General features: G+C 39.9%; 1 protein-coding gene across 3 annotated transcripts in view; it reads right to left on the bottom strand.

Moving 5' to 3' along the window:
- The window catches only part of ADAM12 (ADAM metallopeptidase domain 12), a 189,566-nt gene that overhangs the window by 51,035 nt on the left and 113,803 nt on the right, over positions 1–24,728 (bottom strand). For all 3 annotated transcript variants that reach the window (XM_081005209.1, XM_081005210.1, XM_081005211.1), the window contains 7 exons: positions 24,397–24,473; positions 20,035–20,218; positions 15,576–15,641; positions 13,664–13,735; positions 11,857–12,026; positions 10,985–11,069; positions 4,459–4,607 (listed from right to left, as the gene is read on the bottom strand). In XM_081005209.1, the coding sequence (XP_080861335.1) occupies positions 4,459–4,607; positions 10,985–11,069; positions 11,857–12,026; positions 13,664–13,735; positions 15,576–15,641; positions 20,035–20,218; positions 24,397–24,473 (803 nt within the window). The remainder of the gene's footprint in view (positions 1–4,458; positions 4,608–10,984; positions 11,070–11,856; positions 12,027–13,663; positions 13,736–15,575; positions 15,642–20,034; positions 20,219–24,396; positions 24,474–24,728) is intronic.

Consider the following 24,728-nt stretch of genomic DNA (forward strand, 5'->3'; position numbering starts at 1 on the left):
TCTGGTAGATGTTTCTCCGTGCTATATAAAAACCAGACGTACTAAATACTACTCACCTGGTCACTAGTGCCAGGTATGAATAGGCTCCAGGTAAAGTCTTACAAAACTGTATTATTTACACCACAGTTGTTTAGCAAAGATTTGTGTGGACAGGAGGACCAGTTAAGATTGTAATGGGCTACTGACTTTTCTGCACTTATTTTCAAGGCTTGTTAAAATGCTCATTTATCAAATATCCTAGAAGAAAAGTGTGCTTGTTGAACAAGATCAAAAAGACAGCCCAACCTTAAAAATGTCACTGGGGCTTTAGTGCAAAGTACAAGCAACTTAGCTCTGTCTGATTCAGCATGAAGGATTTTTAGCATCCTGGGGAGAGCAACACATTTCAATGAGATAAAAGTGAAAAAAGCTTTCTTTATTGCAAAGCAGCAGGGCAGTGGAACCCCACTGAAGAAAGGATGGAAATTATAATGGAACTGACATCTGGATGTGATTGGTATACCAGGCTATCATTAGCAGGCACTTGTGTTACCGTTAACACCTGATTTTTCCCCCCTTTAAAAGAGAGACAGTAAAGCAGAAATGGAATTCCGTGAATATTCAGAAAGAAAACTGTGTTTGCCAGCTGTGTCTTCAGTTCAGCTAAAGGACAGTTGCAGTGCAGATTTTTTATTCATGGAAAGGAGATAGAGAGCTGTATTTTCAAAAAGTGGAAAAAATATGGCTCACCTAAATGGGGCAGCCACAAGACAGAATTGCCAAGATTGCAAGATTGAGACAAATTGAACTAGTTAAGATTTAGTTCCATTCTTTTTGAAGTATAGTCTGATTCTGTACATTCCACTGAAGTCCAAGTATCACCCTTCCCCCCCCCCCAAAAAAAAACCAGGAAAAAGAAACGAGTCCCAAATTCCATTAAGGAGGCTAGCAGAGACAAAAAAAATTTGGACTGGCAATATTTCTAATGAAAATGATGCAGCGCTTTTAAATTCATTGATGCTGACTCAGGATGTTCCTTGTGCAATGTGGGTGTAACAAAATTGATTCGTCTTTGGAAAACTCACAAGACCAGAGAAGAGAGCTACAAAACTGGTAACACAATATTCAGCTACATCTCAAGACTGCCTGGGCGGCACCCAATGATATCCAGCTACTTGCACAATGGGGATTCAGTTGTCTAACTGGGCTTCTCGTTTTTCTTCTCCCTCCTCCGGTCCCTCCAAATCTCAAAACAAATAAACTCATTTTTTTTCAATAAACTTGCTCCATTTTTATCTGCCTTCTCCGACGAAGTTAGTTAATTTCACCATGTATACCATTTCCCAAATTCTAGCTTGCCATGAGTCAACATAGTGGTTTGGGGGGTTTTCCACTTCTGATATGGTTTTATTTACACAGATATACAACCTGCACCTAGATGGAGGGATTGCAGAGCATTCACATCCTATGAGGGTCTGGCTTCTCCCTTAAGGGCAGCATTGGATTCAAAGGAAGGCAAAAAACCCAAAACACCTCCCATACTCTGCGTCTCTTTGCTCCAGCCCGTCATTCCCAGCTCACTTGGAGTTCTGCCCCTTCCTTCTCCTTCTTGCTGTTAACCAGCTCCAAGGACCTCATCCCAGCCTACGTCATTCAAAGTTGAAACCCTAAACCTGGCCTTTGCCTCTGACCACTAGCAGAGGGCTGCAATGCAACTTCTGCAGACTGCCCTCCATTATCATTATTATTTTCTTATTTCCTTTTTCCTGAGTGGAGATAGAACTTCGTTATAAATTCCTCAAAGGGAGCTAGGGAGAACAAGACCTTTCAAACAGACTGCAATTGATTTTGTGTTTTCTAAAAGATTATTTTTCTATCTGGACAAAAAATAATAATTCTTTGGACCTTCCTTGTCCTCTGTGTGCCCCTTTCCTCCTTCCTAGTGCTCACTTTCATACCGTTCTCCCTGGAGCACAGGGTCCTTTAAGATCCCACATACAACACTAGGCCCTATGCTATTGCCCCAAAGTTAACATTTTGTTTTAAAGAAAGACAAAGCTACCATTACAAAGATATCAGTTTACAAAAACTAATTTCTCTTTATTAAGCATTTTTGGTTGCAATTCTTTTCTTGAAAATGTTCTCTTGTACTGTGATTTATTTTTGCAGCCAGAAATAACCTGAATGTCAGGATCACTCTGTCTGCTTTCTTCTTTAAGCCATAATGCCTTATAAAATAACACATCATGTGTGCTTTGCTAAATGTGCTCAAACCTTTAAAAGATTTTGTGGTAAAAATGATACATGTCCTACTGGTTCCTTTTAAAACGTACACCTACAGGAAGCTCATTAACAGACAGATCCAACAGAATTTAATACAGCACTGATCCCGAGACTACTTCTACCAAGAACTCATTTCTAACACAAGTTTTTAATGCTGGACTCTTCAATGATTAAAACTGAAAAACTGAAAAGGAAATCACAATAATTAACGAAACACCATTTGAAGTAATAAAATAACCCTTTGAACATTTTCCTTCGTTAGACTTAACTTCAAAGTTAAGGTGAATAATTTTAATCCAAGCTGGTTTTTCTCATCACCTTATTTGAATTACAGATATCTATTGGGCACAAAGTAAAAAAAGAAGTGCAATGTCCATACCCTCTTCCTCAAAAATGACTGTAGCAGTCACTTCTACCCCCTGAAAAATCTATGGCTTGAGAAGGCTAAGAGCTGGATGAATAGGATAGAAAAGCAATAGCCCAAGGTGAAAGATGGGCTGACACTGATCCCAAATACACAGATATATGCCTTGGATCCTAGGGAGAAGAGAGGAGGATGAAACATTTCATGCCATCAAATACACCATAGACCCAAAGTTTAACCTAATTTAAACAGTATTAGAAATATTCCATTTGACCAGCTTGATGAACAATTCCAAGAGTAATGAGAAAACCTATTGAAAAGAGTCACTAATGTCTGTGGATCTAAAAAGTTCTGCATGTACACTAGGGGTTTGCTTGACCTGGAGGAAGAAAGACATTTCTGAAGCTCCTTTAGCTCGCACATTCCTGTCATTTCTGAAGATTTATTATTCGGGAAAGAATTTGATCATGTATTATTTGACTGTTCAGATACATCTATACACCGATGATTAAACATTTGCTCATCTATTTATAACATTTGTACAGGGTGAAGACACCCCTGCCCCCCTCCCAGTACGTACAAGAAGTGCAAATGCAACTTGAAATGCAGTGGGGACGGGGGGATAGCCTCACTGGATTTTAAGCTACTAAGGTGTACATAGCCTAAGGGCTAATTCATACTTCCTCTTGTCCCACTGCTTCATCCCCTTGGGAAAACTGCTCTTTAGTGCTCCATCAGAACAAATGGCAATTCAGGGTTTCCTTGGATTGCTATTTGTTCCTTTTTATTGCTGAAGAGCGGGTTTTCCCTTGGAAAGGAGAAAGGCAAGGGGGAAAGCAATCGGACCCGTGCCTAGAAAGTGTGGGTCAAGCAGAGCACAGCACAAGCGCAAGTCTGGATGACCCCTTAGTCACATCACTAAAACTCTTGTTTTGAACAGAAAGCATGAAGGCATCCTCAAACTTCAAAAGCTGAAGTTAAAAAAAAGAAAAGAGAAGAGAAAACCTTCCTTTCATGACTAACATGCTTCAGTAGTTCTTTATAGCATTTACTTCTGAGATACCGTGCACCTCCACCTAGCAAATTGCATACTAAATTGATCTCACTTGTCATAACTCTATCAGCTGTGAAAGATGGCTAGGAATGAAGAATGCACTGGGTAACAATTGCATTTTTGGACTGAGGCAACTTTAGTGAGACCCCAGCCAATTGAGATGAAAGAAAGCACATCAGACATCACAGAAACAAAGATTGTCTTCAGTTTATATTGAAAGCTCTTGGTATTAATGCAGTTTTGCAGCAGGAAACACAGATAAACAAGCACCAAACCTGCTCCCCTATTTGCTATGGTTTATTTCTTATGACCTCCCCTGCTTTTTCTCACATACTAGTAGGGGAAAACAACAATAGTAATACACGTTAATTGCTTTGCACATTTTCTTTTAATAACAAAGAGGGGGGATTAAAGCTATCCTCTAGGGATTAAAGTTTCCCTCTCAACAACATAATTTGTCACAGATTATGGAGAAGGGTCTGTGATAAAGTCTAATTGGCATAAACAGGATGTAAACCTTTGCTTAAAATGCTTCCTGGAATAAAAACAAAGGACTGTATCCAACTAAATAGCACAAGCTATTTTGGCTGAGGAAAAGAAATTCCTTAGCCTCTTGTCTTACAGCAAGCTCCTTAAATATGTTCTGGGTCTGCCCCACCCCAACCCTCCAGAACAGATTTTGGGGTGGAGAAGAGAGCGAGAGGAAAGTTATATTGCACCCACAGTTCTAGCTACCTTTTTTCCTCCCAAACAAAGCTTGTTCAGTACTTGCACTTACCCTGTTGAAGGGTTCATGATGCAGCCTCCTTTGTCAGCAGATGCTTTGCAGTTGCAACCCCTTTCCAGTGTATCATGGTTCATCCCAAAATTATGGCCCAACTCATGTGCCAGAGTTACTGCTGCTCCCAGAGGGCTGTCAGAATGGTCCTTAAAACAAAACAAAAAATAGAGAGAGATAAAAGTAAAGCATTTTATTAAAAAGGATGAAATAATATAGCCTAACACAGTGATAAATGACCAAGCTAATTACGTACTGTTATAGATGTGGTGCATGGCAAGAGTAATTACAGTGTTATTAATGTAAATAAACAAAACCACCAAGATCCTGCCCATTTGCCTTATTCTTCCATGCAGACAGCATTGAGAAGTTGCTTGAAAATGCAGTCATCTGGAGGTAGTGCCACAGGGAAAGTTGTTTATGTGCCAGTAGGCCCCTGACATAGTTTTGTAAGTGCCAGGTCTAGCAATACAAATCCCAAACACATCAGGATTGCACTGGCATCGCTGAAAGCTACTTTACACAAATAGCTGGCAACACAGAGCTTTCTCTGCACAGTTGGGTTTCATGCGGTCCACTCAAACTGCTGCTTTTGTGTATGAACTGGGCCACATGTCTGGAAAGACCCATACGGTGACTTGTGAGGGGTCCTTACCCCTACCTCAACCCTACTGTCGTGTGATGGAGGCTGGTATATGGACTCATCCATGGCTTGGTTCACACATGCATGCACATGATGAATGCAAGACCAAGTGATGACTTGAATGCTTGAATGGGCCATCTAAGAAGTTTCATATTCATATCATGCTTTTCAACCGTGCCATTTCACATGTTCAAGTGTCATTAAACAACTGCAGAGAAATGAACTGATGTAAATGTACTTGTGAACCTAACTAATTTATCAAAAGGCGGAAGTGGCGCATCAGAAAATGGCTCATTCTACAAAATGGACAGTAGAAAACATGTGCTCGCTACGCTACCAGCACATTAGTACAAATGACATGCAGTTTACAGGGCAAGCCCCGGAAGGTCTGTGTTGTCAGTAAAATTAATGGTGGTATTCATTTCTTTTTTTCTGGACAAGAAACATTCTTGCAGAAACTATTTTCGTTGACTGAAAGCTATTTTGGTTGACTGGCACAAACATTTAAAAACTTTTTTATATTGTTCGCTGTGGCATCCATCTATTCCTTTTGAAAAACTGACCTTCTTATAAAAGTTCTCTAAAAAAGAAAAATGCATAAAACATGTAATATAAATGGCTGATCTCCTGTTTATCAGTCAGTAAATGGAATTACTATGTTCATCTGCCTTTTCTAAAAGCACATATGAATTTATTCATCTAAAATCACTCTTCTTCATAACCTTTCAAGCATTCTGATGTGTACAGAGAGTAAAAGCTTAGAACTGTCTAAAAGCTTAATTAAAAAGTAAAATGAAACTCCTAATAAATTATTGGCTTGGATTTCACAATTTTCTGTTTAAGGGGCTTCTGTTAATAGTATGAATAATTGAACTCTCTAGTGAATGAAAAATTGAAAGTACAATCAATTCATAAAAGGCATCACTCTCTGAAATCTGAATGCACTTTATCAAAAGTTGCATGTCATTTAGTACTTCTGAATACATTAGAATCAGACCAAAATTTCACTTATTTTTTAGGAAGACACTAAGTGTTCCTGAAAAAACACACAACTGTAGCTTTCTTTATTTTTGTTTTGATCATAAGTCACTTTGTTCTCCCCTCTGTTGCTTCTTGGATACCATTTTTTCTCCCAAACTGCATGTTTTATTAACAGGCCAATCAAATCACATTAATTCCAAATCACATTAGTTCCAAATTATACAGCCAGATTTTTAAAAATTTTGTTGGGGGTACCCATACTTCAAGCTCCGAAAGGGATCCAAACTTCACTCTTGCTGCTGCTGCTTTAATTAAACAGTTCTGTCCAGTTCTGTCCAGATAATCTCTTTGTTATTTTCCTCATCTTCTTGTTGTTATCATATATTCCTTTCTTTGTGATCTCTGATAATCTTCACAAGCGGTTGCAAACAAACATATTCTGTGTGGGTTTTACACTCTCCAAGAGTCATATCACATAAAGGACAGACGCCATTTCCACACCTCCGTAAAGAACATTCCCACAGTCTGTCCATTGATTTCCACAGGCTTGCTAATCTATATCTCAGGGGGACCTGCCAGGTCAAGATCACATTCCGATAACCATACATTCACATTCCGATGACCCTGGTCCTCCTCCCCCTCGTCCTCCTATGGGCAAGCCTGTCTTAAGGGAAGTCCATTTGTAACTGCGTCATAAAACTTTCTTTCTATTCCCCGATGTTTCCACCAGTCCTCTCTTTGATCAGTAATTCATTTCCACACAGTTCTTAACTCCTGCTTGTGATTAGTAATTAGCAACGATTCTTCTCTCTGGAGGGGAGGGTTATTGGTACTCACATAAGACAAAATAAGAAAAGTTTTTTCCTCCCCCCCTTTCCGTTTCACTCCAACATACCAGTCTTTTAATGATGATTCTTCACTTGATTTATTTGTCCAGCCCGTCGCTCCGCTCGCAGAGATCCCATTAATCAGCAGTCTTTACTCCCAATCTTCACTTGATATATGTGCATTAGCTTCTTTCCAATTATATATTTCCAATTATATATTTCGAGCTAATGCGAACCAGTGCGCGATTAGAGACAGCGTCAGGGAGAGCCGACCTCACCCGAGGGTTTCGTGCCAAGTGTCCGCACCCCCTTCTTTCAAATCCGGGGGTGAATTATGGACACAGCTGGCAAGGCAGCCCCCCCATTCCCTTGGGGGGGGGGCAAGGGAGGCTGCATACTGCCATCACAGCCTCTTAATTACCTCGTGTGGGTCGGAGAGATGTTATTGTCGGCCATCTTCCAATGCGCCCCCTGGTGGCCCCCCACTCTCCCAAACTGCATGATCCCAGTAAATCATGGATCATTTACTGAGTAAGATGTGTTATAACAGTATTTATTCAATCAAAATTTGGCTGTTTGTAGCATTATCAATGAGATCAAGTGAAGTACTATTACTGTTATAGGAACAGGCTCCTGTTTTGCAGAGGCAGCTGGCTGATTCTTCTTGTATTCCTGCAGTGTGTGGATGATTTTATTGCACCTTGCAGTGCACCCAGTAGCAGCTCGCAGGCCAATGTTTCTCACCTGGCTTCTCAATGTCATGCATTGCTGCTGGTAGTTGAGAGAGAGAGGTGAAGGGGCAAAACAGCTGGGAGCTCAGCATGGTGCTGGCACAAGAGCACTGGATTGGCTCTTCTACTGCACCTGTGCAACACTAAGCTCCCTGCCCCTCCCTCTCAGTAAATGGCAGCAAGTCTCGGTTTCGGGAAGCCAGGTGAGAAATGCTGCCAAATATTACGGGGTGCAGCCTTGGCAATTTGGGACTTTGTTTCCTTTCCCCCAGTCTCATACTATGGACATTTTTGCCCTTGTCTGTGTACCGACCCAATTTATTACCAGAAGAGAACTCTCTTTTGCAGGGAGAAGAATACAGTGGTACTTCGGGTTACATACGCTTCAGGTTACAGACTCCGCTAACCCAGAAATAGTACCTCAGGTTAAGAACTTTGCTTCAGGATAAGAACATAAATCGTGCAGCGGCAGCGCGACAGCAGCAGGAGGCCCCATTAGCTAAAGTGGTGCTTCAGGTTAAGAACAGTTTAAGGTTAAGAACGGACCTCCGGAACGAATTAAGTACTTAACCCAAGGTACCACTGTACTGAATGACATCCACCTTCTCATCTCAGCTCAGGCATACCATATAAATAAATTTTGAAAGATGAGTTTCAATTTCATGAAACTTTCAATACCAAATACAAACTCTGCACTGTGTTATCAAAATTGTGTTATCAGTCTAGTTCTTCTTACCCCCCTCCCCAAATTTCAAAAAAATGTTGAAACGCAATCTTGGCAATTACAGACAACTGCAGTGCAAAGGAAAACTAAAGTGGTAGCTAAACATTTTAAAATCCTTCTATATAGTACTGTTTTGCAAATAATAGAGTGTTAATGTCTAGAGTGAGTCATCTCCACTCCTATGAGCCCTGAATTACCAATGTATTTAATAAATACACATATCATCAGTCCTGACTCTACATATGTAGTTTTTTAGAAGTTCAATGAAAAAAACCCAGTGTTGTAATTTGGATCAATTTGGCAGTGGGGGTGGGTAGAGAAAGAGGGAAGAAGAATTTGAAATGCTTGATCTGTACACAACTATTTTCTTTCTGTATACAAGGAAATGTTAAGCTTTCTCTTAATCCGGAAAAGGCAAACTGATCTCCAAACCATGTTTCATGCTTTCAGACACTTATTCTGTATTGTAAACATATTAATTCAATACAGTTATACAATAAATAAAAGCAAGCGTACTCCCACAGATGGACCAGGGCAGCAAACGATAGGGCTTTAACATGTCAGTATTATTACCATGTAAAGAGGAGAACTATTTGGTTCATTTTGAATATAATTTTACTAGTTATCTAGAGCTATTTCTTCAACACAGGAAATGCAATGTCACAGCAAAAGAGATTGCTTGAACACATTTTGAATTAAACAACTGAAAGCATTTACCCTGAGGATGAGAAAAATATGTGATACTAGAAGAAAACTGAGATTGATGTGTTTCTAATTTATTCTCCCCCCCCCCCAGCTCTTTCCAGTTGTCAAACATTTGAACAAACAGAGGGTAGCATTGGGGAAGTGGCAGTTTAAAACAGTGAGAAGGGAGTTCAGGAAGGCTCTGTTATTGTTCATTTATTTACTTATTTACAGCACTTACTTACTTACTTACCTACCTACCTTACTATACTGCCCTTCAGCCAAGGGTCACAGGGCAGTTTGCAATATGAAAACATGGGTTAGCTAAGGTGTTGTATCCATCTCTGCTATTTCTCCTTGTTGAAACTGGTTTGTTTTCTTAAAAAAACAGCACCCCTCCAATATCCCTCCATCCCTGTTACTCAGACTTGTGCCATTGCTCACCGCCCCCCTTTCAGTGTCCATATCTTCTTAGTGCACTTAAATTTCCTCCTTTTCTACTCCTCAGCTGCCTCATTTGAGACAGATAATGCATGCACAGCCCTCAATATCCCATAGTGCATTCACACAATAGGTTTCCAGTGCTAATTAGCTGGAGAGATAAATATAAGCATACCTTGTGCCCAGATAAGTATCCTGTAGCCTTGGCCACTTTTGAACCACTGCTACATCTCACTCTAAAACTTAATCAAGATTAAGGTAAAGGACCCCTGACAGTAAAGTCCAGTCACAGATGACTCTGGGGTTGCGGCGCTCATCTCGCTTTACAGGCCGAGGGAGCCGGCGTTTGTCCGCAGACAGTTTTTCCAGGTCATGTGGCCAGCATGACTAAGCTGCTTCTGGCGCAATGGAACACTGAAACCAGAGCAGCGCACGGAAACACAGTTTACCTTCCCAACGGAGCCGTACCTATTTATCTACTGTAGATTCCGGCGTATAAGATGACTTTTTAACCCTGGAAAAGAGGTTAAAAAGTTGGGGGTCATCTTATACGCCGGGTATGGCTGCAGTGGACGGCGGACTCCGTGCAGGGAGAAAGCTGCCCGGAGACGCTGCCCAGAAATGCTAAGCCGGCTTCACTGGGCAGCTTCCTCCCAGCGTGGAACCCGCCGTCCACTGCCGCTGCCCAGCGAAGCTGCCAAAGCATATAAGACAACCCCCCCAAATTGGCAGCTGCCAATTTGGGGGGTCGTCTTATACGCCCAGTCGCCTAATACGCCAGAATCTACGGTACTTGCACTTTTTGGGCGTGCTTTCGAACTGCTAGGTTGGCAGTAGCTGGGACTAAGCAACGGGAGCTCACCCCGTTGCAGGGATTTGAACCACAGATCTTCTGATCGGCAAGCCCAAGAGGCTCAGTGGTTTAGACCACAGCGCCACCCGCTGACCTTTAACTTTAGGCAACTTGAAATGCGTGCACCTTACTTATTAAAAGTGACAAGTTCTAATAGAAGCTAAAATGAACACACAGACACACTGTGCTGGAAAGGCAACAAAAACATGAACATATTCTAAAGAGCTATGCTGATAACACAAAAGCTTTGTTATAGTTACTACCACCTGTTGTCTTTTGTCATCTGACTTATAATAAAAGCTATTAGTGGTAAATTGAAAAATAAGCAATTAGGTAAGAGTGCTTGTAATTATTTCTCTCTGGCCCATAGCAAAAATGCAGCATGCCTCATAAATAATTTTGGGAGAGTTTTCGTACAAAGCATAGAAATAAAAAGATAAATTATAAATTTATATTTTTTTATTCTGTGAGGCTGTTTTGGTTTCGGTTCACTACTCTGAAAGGAGACAACAAAGAAAACATTAAATGATGATATTTCATTACAAGGCTAAGTAGTGGCTTCTCTTTAATAAATTATCATAATTTCTTGAAACAAGAATAACAACAATAAATAACAACAATAGAAATGGACTTGGTACTTACCATAACAATACCTCCAGACTGCTCTGCAGTACACATGCTCATTATAGGTGCCATACCAATGGTAGTACCTTGGAAATAAGCTCCACTGATGGAAGAAAAGAAAGTGTGTGTTTTTTAAAAACCACATTCAACTTTAGAAGGCAGGCTTAGCCCACATTCAATGGTAACCTCTTTATTTTACTAAATATAATCCAAAACCAATAATAAAGGCTTTGCTGCTATCTCCTTTAGTGCAGTAAGGACCTATATTCTCTCAGAAAGGAATTAGCCACCCCTGAGTCAATTGTCTCCTGCCCAGCCCTGGCCAATTTCAATAGTCAAGAAGGGCAAGAATCCAGGACAGAAGTGGAAGGCCTCCAAGCTGTTTCTCACGACTGTAAAAGGTGAAAATATCCATAGTGACATGACTAGATGACGTCCTAGCTGCATCCATCTCTGACTCTGTCAAAGGTCAGTATGAATACAAGAGATATTATTCACAAAATAAACAGCAAGACTTCAAGGGCTCTAAGTTTTTAACTCCACAGCCTCTAGAAAAAAGCCCCTGCTTGACACTGTGTGATAAGGAAGTGAGATTCTTTGATACTATCACCACCACAGAGGAAGTCACCTGTGTTTGGCCACATTAATTATGACCCTTCTGTTATTTTGTTCTCTAGCAGGCCCCACAACCATTTTATCACCCTCAACTCTTCAGGAGCCAATACCAAGAAGCCACTGTGGCCCATCAACTGGAGTGAGGAAGTTTGGGAGCAATCTGGAGTGTGGGAACAGTCTGGAATTTCTAGACTTTTGTAACACTTATTTTTTATTTTATTTTTTAGAGTAAGAAACCTTTGCTCCGTGTGCAGTTCTTGCATCCGTGGACGTACCTCACTAGTTGTGCATTGTCATGGGGTTTACGAGGTAGAAGTTTCAACTTTCGCCAGTCCAAAAACTCATGAAGGCTGGTGAAGGGGTCCTGGGTTATTGCGCACTTATCCATGTCATTCCAGACTTCCACTCCAACCAAGGCTATTCGTATATTTAGTGACCTATAGAACTGATGAAACAGCCAAATTAACATGCTGGGTTTTATTTGTAATTTTATTTCAAATTAGAAAGTAGAATATGGCTGTATAAACAGCTTACACGATGGATGACGCGCAGTGTAAATTAATGATGCAGAGTTTTAAAGAATAAAAGCTGTACTGAATTAAAATAAACTTCTTCATAAACAACATGGTTCCAAACAGTTTGACTGAGATTACATACTGACTCTGTTCACAACTGAAACAGACAGACTCTCACTGACATCTTACAGAGAACACAAAAGTGAAACTGGCTGCTAAGCCACAAGTCAGAGTGACTCAACAGTTAGCAGTTAAGCCTAAATAACTTTAGTAGGCCCAAATGACTGCAGTCCCAGCACTTCCCAGCCTGCTTTGCTGCTTCTGCTCTCATGTGTCTTTGTCACATGACAATGGAGGCCTAGAATGGGCAACATTTTACATGCAGTGAAGAAGGAAGTTAGATCATGCTCTCTGGTTGCACCTGCCCTGCTTCTAACACCCCAGGATGGTCAGGCATGGGTGAAACGTTTATACATAGATATATAAAATGCAATGAACATATCTAACTTCATAGATGACAACTGGATTATAAGTGGGTCAGCGATTGCACTGCAGATCTATGTGAGTTGTACTTCAACAAAAATATGCCCTGAATGCCTGAAATAAGGATGGAACTCTCTCTCAACGGTGAGATTGCTTAGCCTAGCAGACATTTGAGATCTGGCAGGTGACTTGTAGTTGTAAGCTTCTTCTCTATTGAAGTGTATCTAATTAATTAATGGTCATTATACAGGTGCCTCCCCACTTATGTGTGTTCCATTTGCACATGACTGTGTACACATGTGGTGCCGGAAAGTGATTAAATAATTCAATTCAACTCCAGGAATGGTGGGAGAGAGCAGGAGAGTCCTCAAGGAGACTCTCCCCAGAGCTCAAGGAGGACATCAGTCCCAAAGAGACCAGAGGTGCATTGGGGCTTTGTTTATGCTGCTCCGCCTCCTTGCCTTACAGTTGGTGTGCGGGGTGGCACAGCAGCAGCAGCTTTCCCACACATACTTCAGCCTCCTGCCAGCCACAGAACTTCAATTTTAGTTGTGGATATCTTTGAATATAGATTTCTTAGTATGGACTTAAGAGAGAGCAGCAGAGAGGGTGTCTAAAGGATGTTTAGAGATGCTCCCCACTTTATACAATTTCACTTATGTGGAGGGGGGGCCTGGAACGTGACTCATGCATAAGTGGGGAGTCACCTGTGTTTCCCCTTTCCACACACATTTTCTCAATGGGGAATGACTTCAGTAAGAGCAGGTTTGCTATTGTTAGAAAGTAGACTACTTCCCAGCAACAGAAAGCATCGTTGTCCTTTTAAAAAACTGTTGAATAGTGGAAAAGATGGATGAAGGACACAGCTCTGTTGGATTCACAGCTCTTTATTGCAGCAGTTAGAACTGCTCCTGGAATCAGACTGACTGCAACCTAGCTGGCTGCTTTATATAATACTAATTAACTTGAAACAGTAACAACTCACAACTAGCTAACCAATCAGGAGCGACAGTTTTCAATCCTTCATTTACATACTGGTGGCCCTGAGTGAGAACTGCCACTAAACATAAAACACAAATGATACCTTATCAACATAGTTGGCAATTTCTATCAGCCTCAGCTTCACTTTCTCCACGTCTTTGCCCTGTCTCTGAAACTACAAAAAATAGTAACAAAGAACCATCAACTCATGAGTATTATACTCATTATTCTGCAGACATTATTTGCATTCTCCAAGAAGACATTGAATGACATATGAGTTTTACATACAATATGGGCCCATAGTAAGCTCCTATTACCGACAGTAGAACCCACGTAGGCCTTAAAACAAGCAAACATTGTGCGAAGGGGTGTGGTTTTTCAAACAACAAAAAAGGGATTCTCATCCTGCTCCCACACAGCTGACTCACTGGGATCCATCTTATTGTGCAAAGAAAAAGGCTCTCATTTTAGCTGTCTCTCTGCCATAGGAAGAAAGCAATTCTGCTGTTTAAGCAGAGGTGTTGAAGAGGCAACGTCTGTCATTCTGAATGAGGGAAAATGCAAATTGGAAAACATTTCAATACGAGGTTTTTCATTTTTGGTTGCACTTCAGAAAGTTGAGATACTTTCAACCATCTGTCTTGTGTATTTGTTTTGAAGCTCTTTTGCAAATGCTCAGCAATTTATGCAGCCTTGCTTAATTCAGTAACCGGCAAACTGTATCTAAAGAACCTACACCACAGAATTGGTATTATTAATGCAAGCCAATCATAGTCTTAGTTCTGTTGGGTGAAAATTAAATAATGCAATGTAGCTCCAAGCATTCAAGAATTATGTTTCCTGAATCCATGCACATTTCATTAGTATGAATTAGCGAATTTAGGGATAGGGATTTCTTTCTCCCCCCCCCCCCCCACTTCTTGCTTTGAGATACCTGCAAAGAGGCTTAACTATTTGTAACACCTTAGCATGCCTTGCAAATCAGTGTGGAGACTTGGCAGAAACTGGAATTCTTTACGTACATCTTAGTAACAGAGACAGCATTATACATTATATTATATTTAGGATGCCCGCATATATTTTAATGTGAATCTAATTAATTAGCACTTCCCACACAAATATGTGGAAATATAGCTATCCTTTGAAATTCACTTCTCTGAATTTTGCGATACAGTTCTCTAACCCAAAAACGTGGATAAAAAGAATTTATTTTGGAAAAGTGTGCACAGATGTGTACACATTTATGAAAAGAACATCAAAAAATGCATTATGTTGGGGAAAATTTGGTTGAAAATGCAGGTGGTTGGAGAAATGCGAACAAAAATACATACACTTTTTCATGCTGTACTTAAAATTGAAAAAGGAGAGAATGTGATAAACTGAGATAGGCAGATTCGTTCATCTGTGTATGCTACACATCAAACTTTACAACCCTTGAATTGGGTTGCACCTTGTTTCACTTGGGTAGCTCACTGGAGCACTACTGTTCACTTAATGTAATATAATGTATATACAGAAGTCCACAAATATGGTTTCTAGGCTGTCAGTCGTGAGTAGAAATTTAATGCCGCCGGCCGGCAAAGATGACCATACCAAGCTCTATCTAGCCTAATGCTGCCTACTGTCATTGTTGCAGAGTCTCCATGGTTTCAGGCCATGGAGGAGATGTCAAGAACTGAACCTGGGACCTTATAAATGCAATGCCTGCATTCTTACACTAAGCTATGCTACATCTTTTAAAACATGTAGGCAGAGAGTGGAACACTGCATTTACCATTAATATTTCTTTACCATGGAATAGGTTAGTCCACCACACTAATTTAAAGAAGTATTATCGTTTTATCAGTTTTTTTATATCATAGATATCAATGAAGCAACAACATGAGGACAGTGAAGTATTTATCTGATTCCTTCTCTCAAAGAAAATGAATTTCCAAGGCATATCATTCCACTAGTTTTATACAACCCCCTTGCAAATATATTTCTTCACACTTTTAACTTTAGAAGTTGTGTACCTCTCGATTATCGGCCACAATAATGAGTTCCACGTACTTGGTAGATTTCAGGGTTTCCCTCTTGTGCTACCGAAACAAAGATATTTGTTTATTTTTATATATTCCCTTTCCCTATTAAAAAAAATGCTAAAGGCAGATAACAACAACAACAAAAGCAAGTAAACAGTATCATAATCAACAAAAAAGTATCATAATAAAATCAGATTAGGGCAGATAAAAAGCAGCCAGTTAAAAACATAATTAAACTAAAATACAAGTTAAAACACAGAGGAAAGAGATCAGATTAATGCTATTAGTAATCCAAGGACACCTAGGTCTCTAGATATCTTATATGTATGTTATAATACAATTTAAATATCACTAACAGTATTTACTTCATATTGTGTGTGTGTGTGTGTGTGTGTGTGTGTGTGTGTGTGTAAAATGAAATTTGTATTGCACCTCTCTTCCATCATGGAACTATGGCTAAACCATAGTTAGCAATAATGTCACAACCGACAAAGTTTTAGTACAGATGAGGTTCTTGGGTGGACTTCCATCCACGTACTGACCAGACCAGTCCCAGACCTCCTTAGCTTCAACAAGGTTGTTGGACAATGTCATATGTCATATGTGGTGCCAGGATGCTCCATGTCAAGTAAGCTCGTCAGCACTATTTTCTAAGTTTGGCAAAAGTTTGGAGCGGGATGAAACATCAAATTTGATCTAGCTGTTTTCGGCTTATCATATTAAATAATTGTGGACTGTACAGAATCTAAGAAAACGGCTTCCAGTTTAATGAACTTTAACCCAAATGTAGACATTTCAAATTCTAGATTCCTGAAAGAGACTGAAACAGTCTGAACCTGGAGTTTCCAGCAGGATTTAATAAGGAAGTTTATTTGTTCATTGATGGAATACTCTTTGTGAAATAGTTCATTTATCAGTGTTGATGTCTTGACAAAATATGAGCATGTGTGTCTCATGACAAGAGTACCAAATATGCAGAAGCTCTTTCATTTTTAAATGTGAAATTCCTGAGTCTGCAATCTGTTGCAGTAATATTGGACAGAATACTCCTACTTTTGTGTGCCCATTAATCTACCACAAAGGTGTGTGGGGGGGTAGTGTATCTGGTGACTTTTGGAGTGGGGCAACTTAGCATTCCAAATGGGGTGGCCAAGTATTCTCTTGCCCTACTTTAAACACAAAAATGATTTGCTGCCATGTAATATGGCAGAAGTGCTGCTTCAGGAGCCCATTGGAATGGTTTTCTGCTTTTAAAGTGACAAAGTTGGAATGATGCTAAATTTATGACATAGCATCACTCTCGGGAGCATTCTTGGGGGGAAAGGAAGCTGCCCTCATTGATCTCTCCTTCTACCTTTTCTTGTGCACAGGGCTTAGTTGTTGATTTCCCCTTCTAATCAAGCCATTGTTTAGCAAGCCTTCCAAGCTAGTTCACTAAAGGTAGAAGACATAAAATATTCCTGCTTGGCTGAAAAGGTTCACAACAGTGATATTTTGAGATATACTCAAGATTCATCTTCACAAACAGTACAAACAGCCAAATGAGCAGCATTTTCATGCTCCAAAGAATTTGAACTACCTCAAAATAAAAACAAATGGGACAAAAGAGCTCTTGGAGATATGATGCAAGCTCCTGAACTTCTTATGTCTGATTAACATTATTAATCTGCTCCATGACTTGTCTGGAGGATGCGTTTCTTAGACAGACCATTTGTTTCTAAAATACACCTAATTATCACTTCTCTCTGCTTGCACAGCACAGCTTTCATAGTGCAATCAACTCCTCATTCATCCAAGACCGTAATTTTTTTAAAACAACAACAACACAAACACAAAATAATTAAGCAAAATAACATATTTACAAACTATGTAAATGCAAAGGGGGAAAAAACAGTTTAGAGTCCTTGTTTCACCACACATTATTTCACAGTCTCTGCAGGATTCTTTTTATTTAATCTAGTGTCAAAACAGATAAGCAAGAACCCTAAAGTAGCTTCAGAGAAGCTTATTCCGTGGTGGCTGAAAGCACATGGAGATGTAATTGTTGGCAGTTCCAACCACATGTCTTTGCACGCTACCACATCCTGAGATTTCTGAGGAAAGCTGTGAGGAAAGGAACCTAATGCTGAGTTTTTAAAGTGGCTGAAATCTGTAAACGATCATCTCTTCGTGTAATAAGATTTTAAAATGGCCACTACATGCTTCCTGAAATTCTATTTCCATCTGAAGCAAATAAGGATTATCATTTTAGGAAGAAAAAAACCACCACTTTTTCAAGTCTTTAAACAAGCTATGGAGTTTATCTGCAGCCTTGCTGAAAATTGCCTTTGATTTGTTTTGTCTCATGTGTTAGGATTTATTCTGGAGTGAACTGCTCTGTTACAGTGAAGTCTGCTTGGAGAAAGTGCTTTTCATACAAAGGAGCTTATTAACTGGAAACAAAGGACGTGTGTGCAGATCAAATATCCCTATTAATGTGAATAGGAATGTGTTGTGAGCTCCATAGAGGTATCTGAGTGCATCTTAAATATCTAGACCAGAACACATGCTTGTCTGTAAACTTGCTTCCCTGTAACTTATAATATATGTACAAGGCCAGAGATTTTTTTTATAAAAAACTCATTTAAATCCCTTTTAGATCATTTATCTTAAAGCTGAATTGAAACACTTTTGAAACATATCGGTACTTATCGAAATATATTTGGAGAAATATATTAAAAATAAAATCCCCCATTTTAAACAGCAGCTATTTCCTTTTTATTAAGGTGATCTAATTATTCCATACAGTATTTGTATGTGTGTGTGTGTGTGTGTGTGTGTGTGTGTGTGACTTTTACTCTTTGGAACTTATTCAGTACAGAAGCTATATGAATGGAACCTTAAATATATAAGGCTGAATTCGGATGTCACCTGCACCAAATGGGAAAGGTTTTTTCTGCCTATGGAAAGCTACTGTTCAGCAGAGGGATCCCACTAACTGAGGGAACTTCAGCTGATTTTTCCACTCCCAATGCATACAACTGCACTACCTCTGTCTCCCAAACATCCAGAACAGTCTGGGATGTGGTGCTGAGGGTCTGCAGGCAAAAAAGTGCTTCTCCTCTTCTGCTGGTGGAAGTTTGAACCCAACCCATATGTGTACTATGTTGGCATAGAATCTGTCACAGCCTTGAAGATCACATGTGTTTATATAGTACGTTGGTCATGGCTCCCTCACTTTTATAAATTATTTTGCAAGACTGGTTATTCTGATATGGAACTCTCTGTACATTTATAGATGAGCTGTTCTAGTGTTAATGAACTGAAACAGTCTACACATCCATTGTACAGCTGCAGCACATACAATGGTAAAATGGATTTTAGAAGCATGCGGTAAGGAGCAATAATATTTGGAAATGTACCTTTTAATGCTAATACAATGCAAATGCATTTGTTCCATCATATAAATAATACTCCTTGATGTTGGGCTAGGCTGGTGTACCTAATTTGAACTTAATAAAAATGATAAGTGGGTTACATAGCCAATGTGCCTTATGCACTACAATACTTCTCATGCAATAAGTACTTTAGACAGATTCCTGCTACCACATTATTCCCTGACCCCTCTCTTTAATGCTTACTTAATGCATATATAAATCTGTGGTCTTATTTGCTGTATCTGCCAAAACCTCTTCCCATTTCATTACACAGTATGTAGCTCCCATTATCTTGATATGCATTTTTATTCAAGTGATATACCAATGGGGAAAATGTTTGAGACCCTATACTTTAACAGTGTAACTGACTGGGGCATTTATAATTTTTCAACAGCAGAATCTTCCATAATAGTCTTTAGTCATTAGGAAACTCTTTTCCTAAATTTGGAGTTTGTTATTAGAATAGTAACAGAAATCAGGCCACTAGCAGCACTTGTTGATCTGTTGATCCGCTAGCTATCAGAAAGAATTATAGGGACAAACTACAGATGGCAACCTATTTCTGTAAAGCAGAGATAGGCAGCTTATGGCCCTACAGATGCTGCTGGACTGCAGCTCCCATCATCCCTGACCATTGGCCATGCTGACCGGGGTTGACAGGAGTTGGAAGCCCAACCATATCCAGAGGGCTACAGGACCCCCATCCTTGCCACAAAGCATTTAGTCATTAAACATTATGCAGACATATTTAACCTTTAGCTGACAAAAGATGCTGCTTAGAAATTCAAGTGGCTTGAATAGTTAATAAGGAAGATTCACAAAATGGAAAAATAAACAGTGGATGTGAACCTTTTCCCAGCAATAGCACAATGTACAAAGTAATCCAGCTTTCCCAAATATTCTCTACTTTTGCCATGTATTGCTGCAATATGCTTCAAAACAGACTTTACCCCAAGATATGGAGACATAATGTCAGATTTGCCGAGATTTGATTCTTTAAAACCATGAAGGAGAAAAGTACAATTTCCACCTACCCTGCTAGCAAATTTCTGGATAAATTGTACGGTATCCTCCGGAGTGATGCCTGAGATGTTGAGATGATGACCACAAGAACCCAGAGCTAGTTTTAAGTCCCTTGCTTGGTAGATTATATGTTCATTTGTAGCACCTTCCAGTGGCTCCAAAATATAGGCATTATCCTCAAACAAAATAAGTCCCCTGTAGTATAAAACAAATAAATGATGCATTCCTTTATAGTGCTATGTTGTGTGCTTGGTTTGCAACAAAGTGACAGATTTTCAATAAGTATGAAAGAATAGCATATGTTTAGATCAAACCCCAATGGGGCACAAACTATAAATTCTGCATACTGTAATCTTGGCATACAGTTCGCTACAATGAATATATTGTTTCTCTGTGCCTAAACCCTGCAGCCCAGTGCCAAACTGCATTTGCATTTTATAGCAATGCATGAACATTCCTCTTCCCAGAGAGACGACGTCATCTGGCACAGGGCTGGTGCTCAGCAACTCTTTCTGATATTTTGAATTATTATGACTTTACTAAATTGTATTAATTGTATTAATGAATTTATTCTTGTTTGCTTTATTTATATGTTACTGTATTTGATATTATAGTGTTTGCAACTATAATATCTATAGATGTATTATATAAATAAAATATAGATATTATCACAACTATGGTGATTATTGTGAGCTGCTTTCAGCTCAACACTTGCTGGAAAAGTGGAATACAAATATCAAATTGATATCAAGTGACCATTGCTTTGCAGTGTACTTGTTTTGGAAAACTCTAAAGAAAAATTAACAGACAGAAACAACAGTCTTTAAACTTTAGTATGGGTATTCAACATTTCAAAGGGTATGACTACCAGCAAATACCAATGAAAACAAAATTAAACAAGGAAACAGGATCAATTTAAAAGAACTTTTTTTTTGGATCAGTTAATAAGACCAAATTGGTTTGTTGAGAATGGTGAGAGTGGGTGCATGAAGAATTCAGCACATATTGTTAAGAGTCTTATAATTATGTGTTCAGCTCAATGCTCAATCAATGATCACTGTGCCAAAAGCACACACCATTTTAAGCAGCTTTGTAACATCATTGTCACCCCACATTTAAGAGTAGAAATTCTTCCAAGACAGCTCAACAGCTTACAAGGAAAATAAATAAGACATTAATAAAATCACATTGAAACAACACTAAAAAATGAATGAATCTTCAGGATTCTTCCCAAGTGCAGCCGGTTTTGTGGGTGGGAAGTTGAGTGGGAACAATCCTGATGGAATAGACTCTGAAGTCTTCTTTTCTTTGCCTTCTTGACTCACTCTCCTTCCTTCACACAGGTTGGAGGGGAGACAGAGAACCCAGGTAGAGCAGGCTTTGAGCGCTGGCTCTGAGATCTTTGAGTGCCTACCTGCTTGCCTGGTGCTCCTGTTCCTTCCCCTTTGTATGTAACGGCTTGCAAGTTGGATATGTGAACCAAAACAGGACTGTGTCACCACATGCCCTCCCTGCATTGGGAACGTCCAGTCTACATTCTCACTACGTTCAATGAAGAATGAAATCAAGAAGGCATCCAAGAGAGAGCTCAAAGTACAGGTGATGGTGTGGAAGCAAGAAGTCTGTTACTTGCTCCTCTTCAGCTCAAGACCGCTCTTCCATCAATGGGGACTCACTCACCTTTAGTATCAAACTCACTGCAGGGGCTAACACGCAATTTAATTCCTGACAATGAATGTGGATCACCTCCATGAGGGATAACATGAAAACTAGCTCAGTCTTTGTTGCAAAACTGGTATTGAGCTGGAGACGAAGATATCTCCATTTCTTCTAAGCACCTACCTCTCCAGTTTTCATAGTGCAGTACAAATCACCTCTCTACACCACACCTGAGTCTCCTTCTGCAAGATAGGGATAACACTTAGCTCTCTCAACAGGGTGTTACAAGGCTTAACTAGATCCTTTCAGAAAGCATCTTTAGGAATAAACAGCAATAATTCCTACTGCTTTTGAAAAGTGGCTGAACTCTGGCTTATGTAATTACTGCCAAAAGCTTTGAGCTGTATAAGAGATTCTTTAATTCCTGTATCCAAATAGCTATGAGCTACTGGTACTTAATACACAGTATTAGCTACTTCCCTAGGCAAAGAGAACTTTTCCTGTGTGTAAGACCCTGCTCCAGGGAAGCTGGGAGGGCACAGTCTTAAAAATTATGCCAAGCCTACAAGATGATCTAGAATATTGTATGGGGTAATATAATGATCAGGTTTTACTTATCACATGCCAATCGACACAGCATTCTAATCAAAAATTTGTTTCTAAACAACTATTTTCTTTCAAATATTCACCAATAAAATAAAATAATGGAAAGCTATAACATGTGCTATAATTGTCCTTAATTACCAGAGTTATTTTTTCATAGCGTTCCTTCCTTAATCATTATCTTCATTTTGTCCTTTTTTGAGGACATCAGATTAATAGGTGCCTAATGTGACTTGCTGGCATTGTGGGCTAGCAAGTAGGCAGATGTCTTATTTTTAGCACACGTTGATGTAATTGCTTTCCTATGAATACTAAGGCTGGAATCCTGCACTCCCTTACCTTACCTGGGAGTAAGTTCCATAGAACAAAGAGTAGGATTGCTCACCCTCTCACAGAACAAACCTTGGAGTGATGTGGCCCTGATCTTAGTTGGTTAGAGTGTGGTGCTGATAACACCAAGTTTGCAGGTTTGATCCCATAAGGGACAGCAGCATATTCCTGTTGATCCTCAGGGTCCTTTCCAATGCTATGATTCTATGATCCTCACTTGGGAAACTGCACATTTGCTCATTCTCACTAGTGAAACATGCCAATGATAGGATTGCATCACAATGCTGGTGCAAAGGTGCCAGTCATATCCTCTACCAGCACTGGATTCCTTAAGCTTGATCCTATATACCAGGCATCCCCAGACTCAGCCCTCCAGCTGTTTTTGGACTACAACTCCCATCATCCCTAGCTAACAGGACCAGTGGTCAAGGATGGGAATTGTAGTCCCAAAACAGCTGGAGGGCCGAGTTTGGGGATGCCTGCTATATACTCTTACAGTGGAGTACACAGAGGATAGGATGCAGTGGTGTTTTAAGTTACCCTCAATAAAGCTGAGAATGACACTGAAGATGACTTATTCAGCCACATGTACACATTCCTAGTCACTGCGCGTCCTGCAACATGAATGAGACTCTGAAAAGATACAACCAGCAGTGGCCAACAACTTCCCACAGCTGCTAACTTTATGAGAAAGCTTAATTAAATAAATGTGGCACTCTTCTGGGGATTCCCCCCCCCCCATGTTCATAGCCTTTATAATATCTAAATAATGTGCAAAATGTAGAGGTTTTTGTCTTAATTTTGTTGACAATATAAACTTAAAATAGCTCTGCTTTATTTAAGGTCAGAGAGAATTCTTGATTATTTCCTACTGAGGGCTTCAGTTTTCAGATTTATATTTTATAAGTAATGATAGGTTTTTAAAAGCTATCACATGTTCATCACACAGCAGCACTGAGTGCTAGATTGTCCCCCAAATAAGTTCTTTCTGTAACCACAGTTCATCCCTTCACAGCAGTAGGGAATTGGGGTGACATGGAAGGTTGCAATCCGATGCACACTTACCTGGAATTAAATCCCTAGAAGTAAGTAACTCAGTGGGGCTTACATTCATTCTGAGTAGACACTGTTCAGCTTAACTTTCATGGTGTCAACTAAAGGTCAGTGGGATTTCTGGTCCAGGATCTGCTTTGCATGTGGTTAAGTCTCAGGTTCAATCTCTGGCATCTCCAGGTAGCTTTGACAGACCTCTGTCTAAAACCCTGGAGAGCCGCAGCGAGTCAGGGTAAACAATACTGAGTGAAATGGCTCATTGGCCTGACTCAGCATAAAACATTGCTTCCTATGTTCACTAGTGCTATAAGGCATTTCCTCCATCCCATACCAAGAGACAAGATGGACAAAACTGTACAAAAAACTGCTGATTCAGCATAAAGGGGAGGAAAGGGAAGTCAGACACTGTGACGCTCACTTCTGTTCAGTAGGTAGTAAAGAGTCAGGAAAGGATGAACTCTTCCTCTGACTCAGAAGACGAGGTCTATTACATTGTTTTACCATCAGCAGTGAAATAGATGATCTACCCATTTCAGAAGATAACTGCAGCAGCACAGGGTAGGGGAAACTGCCTGTTCTGCTGTCTGCCAAACCAGGGGTGGGAACCTTTACCAGCTGGTTCCAGAGCTCTCCCATCCAGAACCATTTCGACAGGTGAACAAGACTGCCCACTTGCCATTAATCTGGCAAGGTTAGGTGTTCTCATGATTTAAGGTTGTCCCACTTACCTGAGTCCAGAACATGTACTCAGAGTTACTGCAGACTCGGCATAATCTTGGACATGACCATGGTAGTAGCAATGAGCCTAATTGAACAGAGAATAGTGAGGGGGGAATCAGTATCTATAGCTCAGCTCATTTCATAAGTAATGCTAAACCAAACTACAGTTAAGCATGAACAAACAAGCTGCATCTCTTCAGAAGGAAAAAACAAGGTTGGTTCACTCTAGACAAACTATAAACTATAGTCATGGTTTGTTCTTGGCTTCTCTAGGTGAAACAAACCGTGAGCCCAGGTTCAGGGATGCCAGTAGGCTTTCCTGGGCCCAGTACACTGTTAA

The sequence above is a fragment of the Podarcis pityusensis genome, assembly GCF_964106645.2.
Source record: "Podarcis pityusensis genome assembly, chromosome: 5".
Classification (NCBI taxonomy): Eukaryota; Metazoa; Chordata; class Lepidosauria; order Squamata; family Lacertidae; genus Podarcis; species Podarcis pityusensis.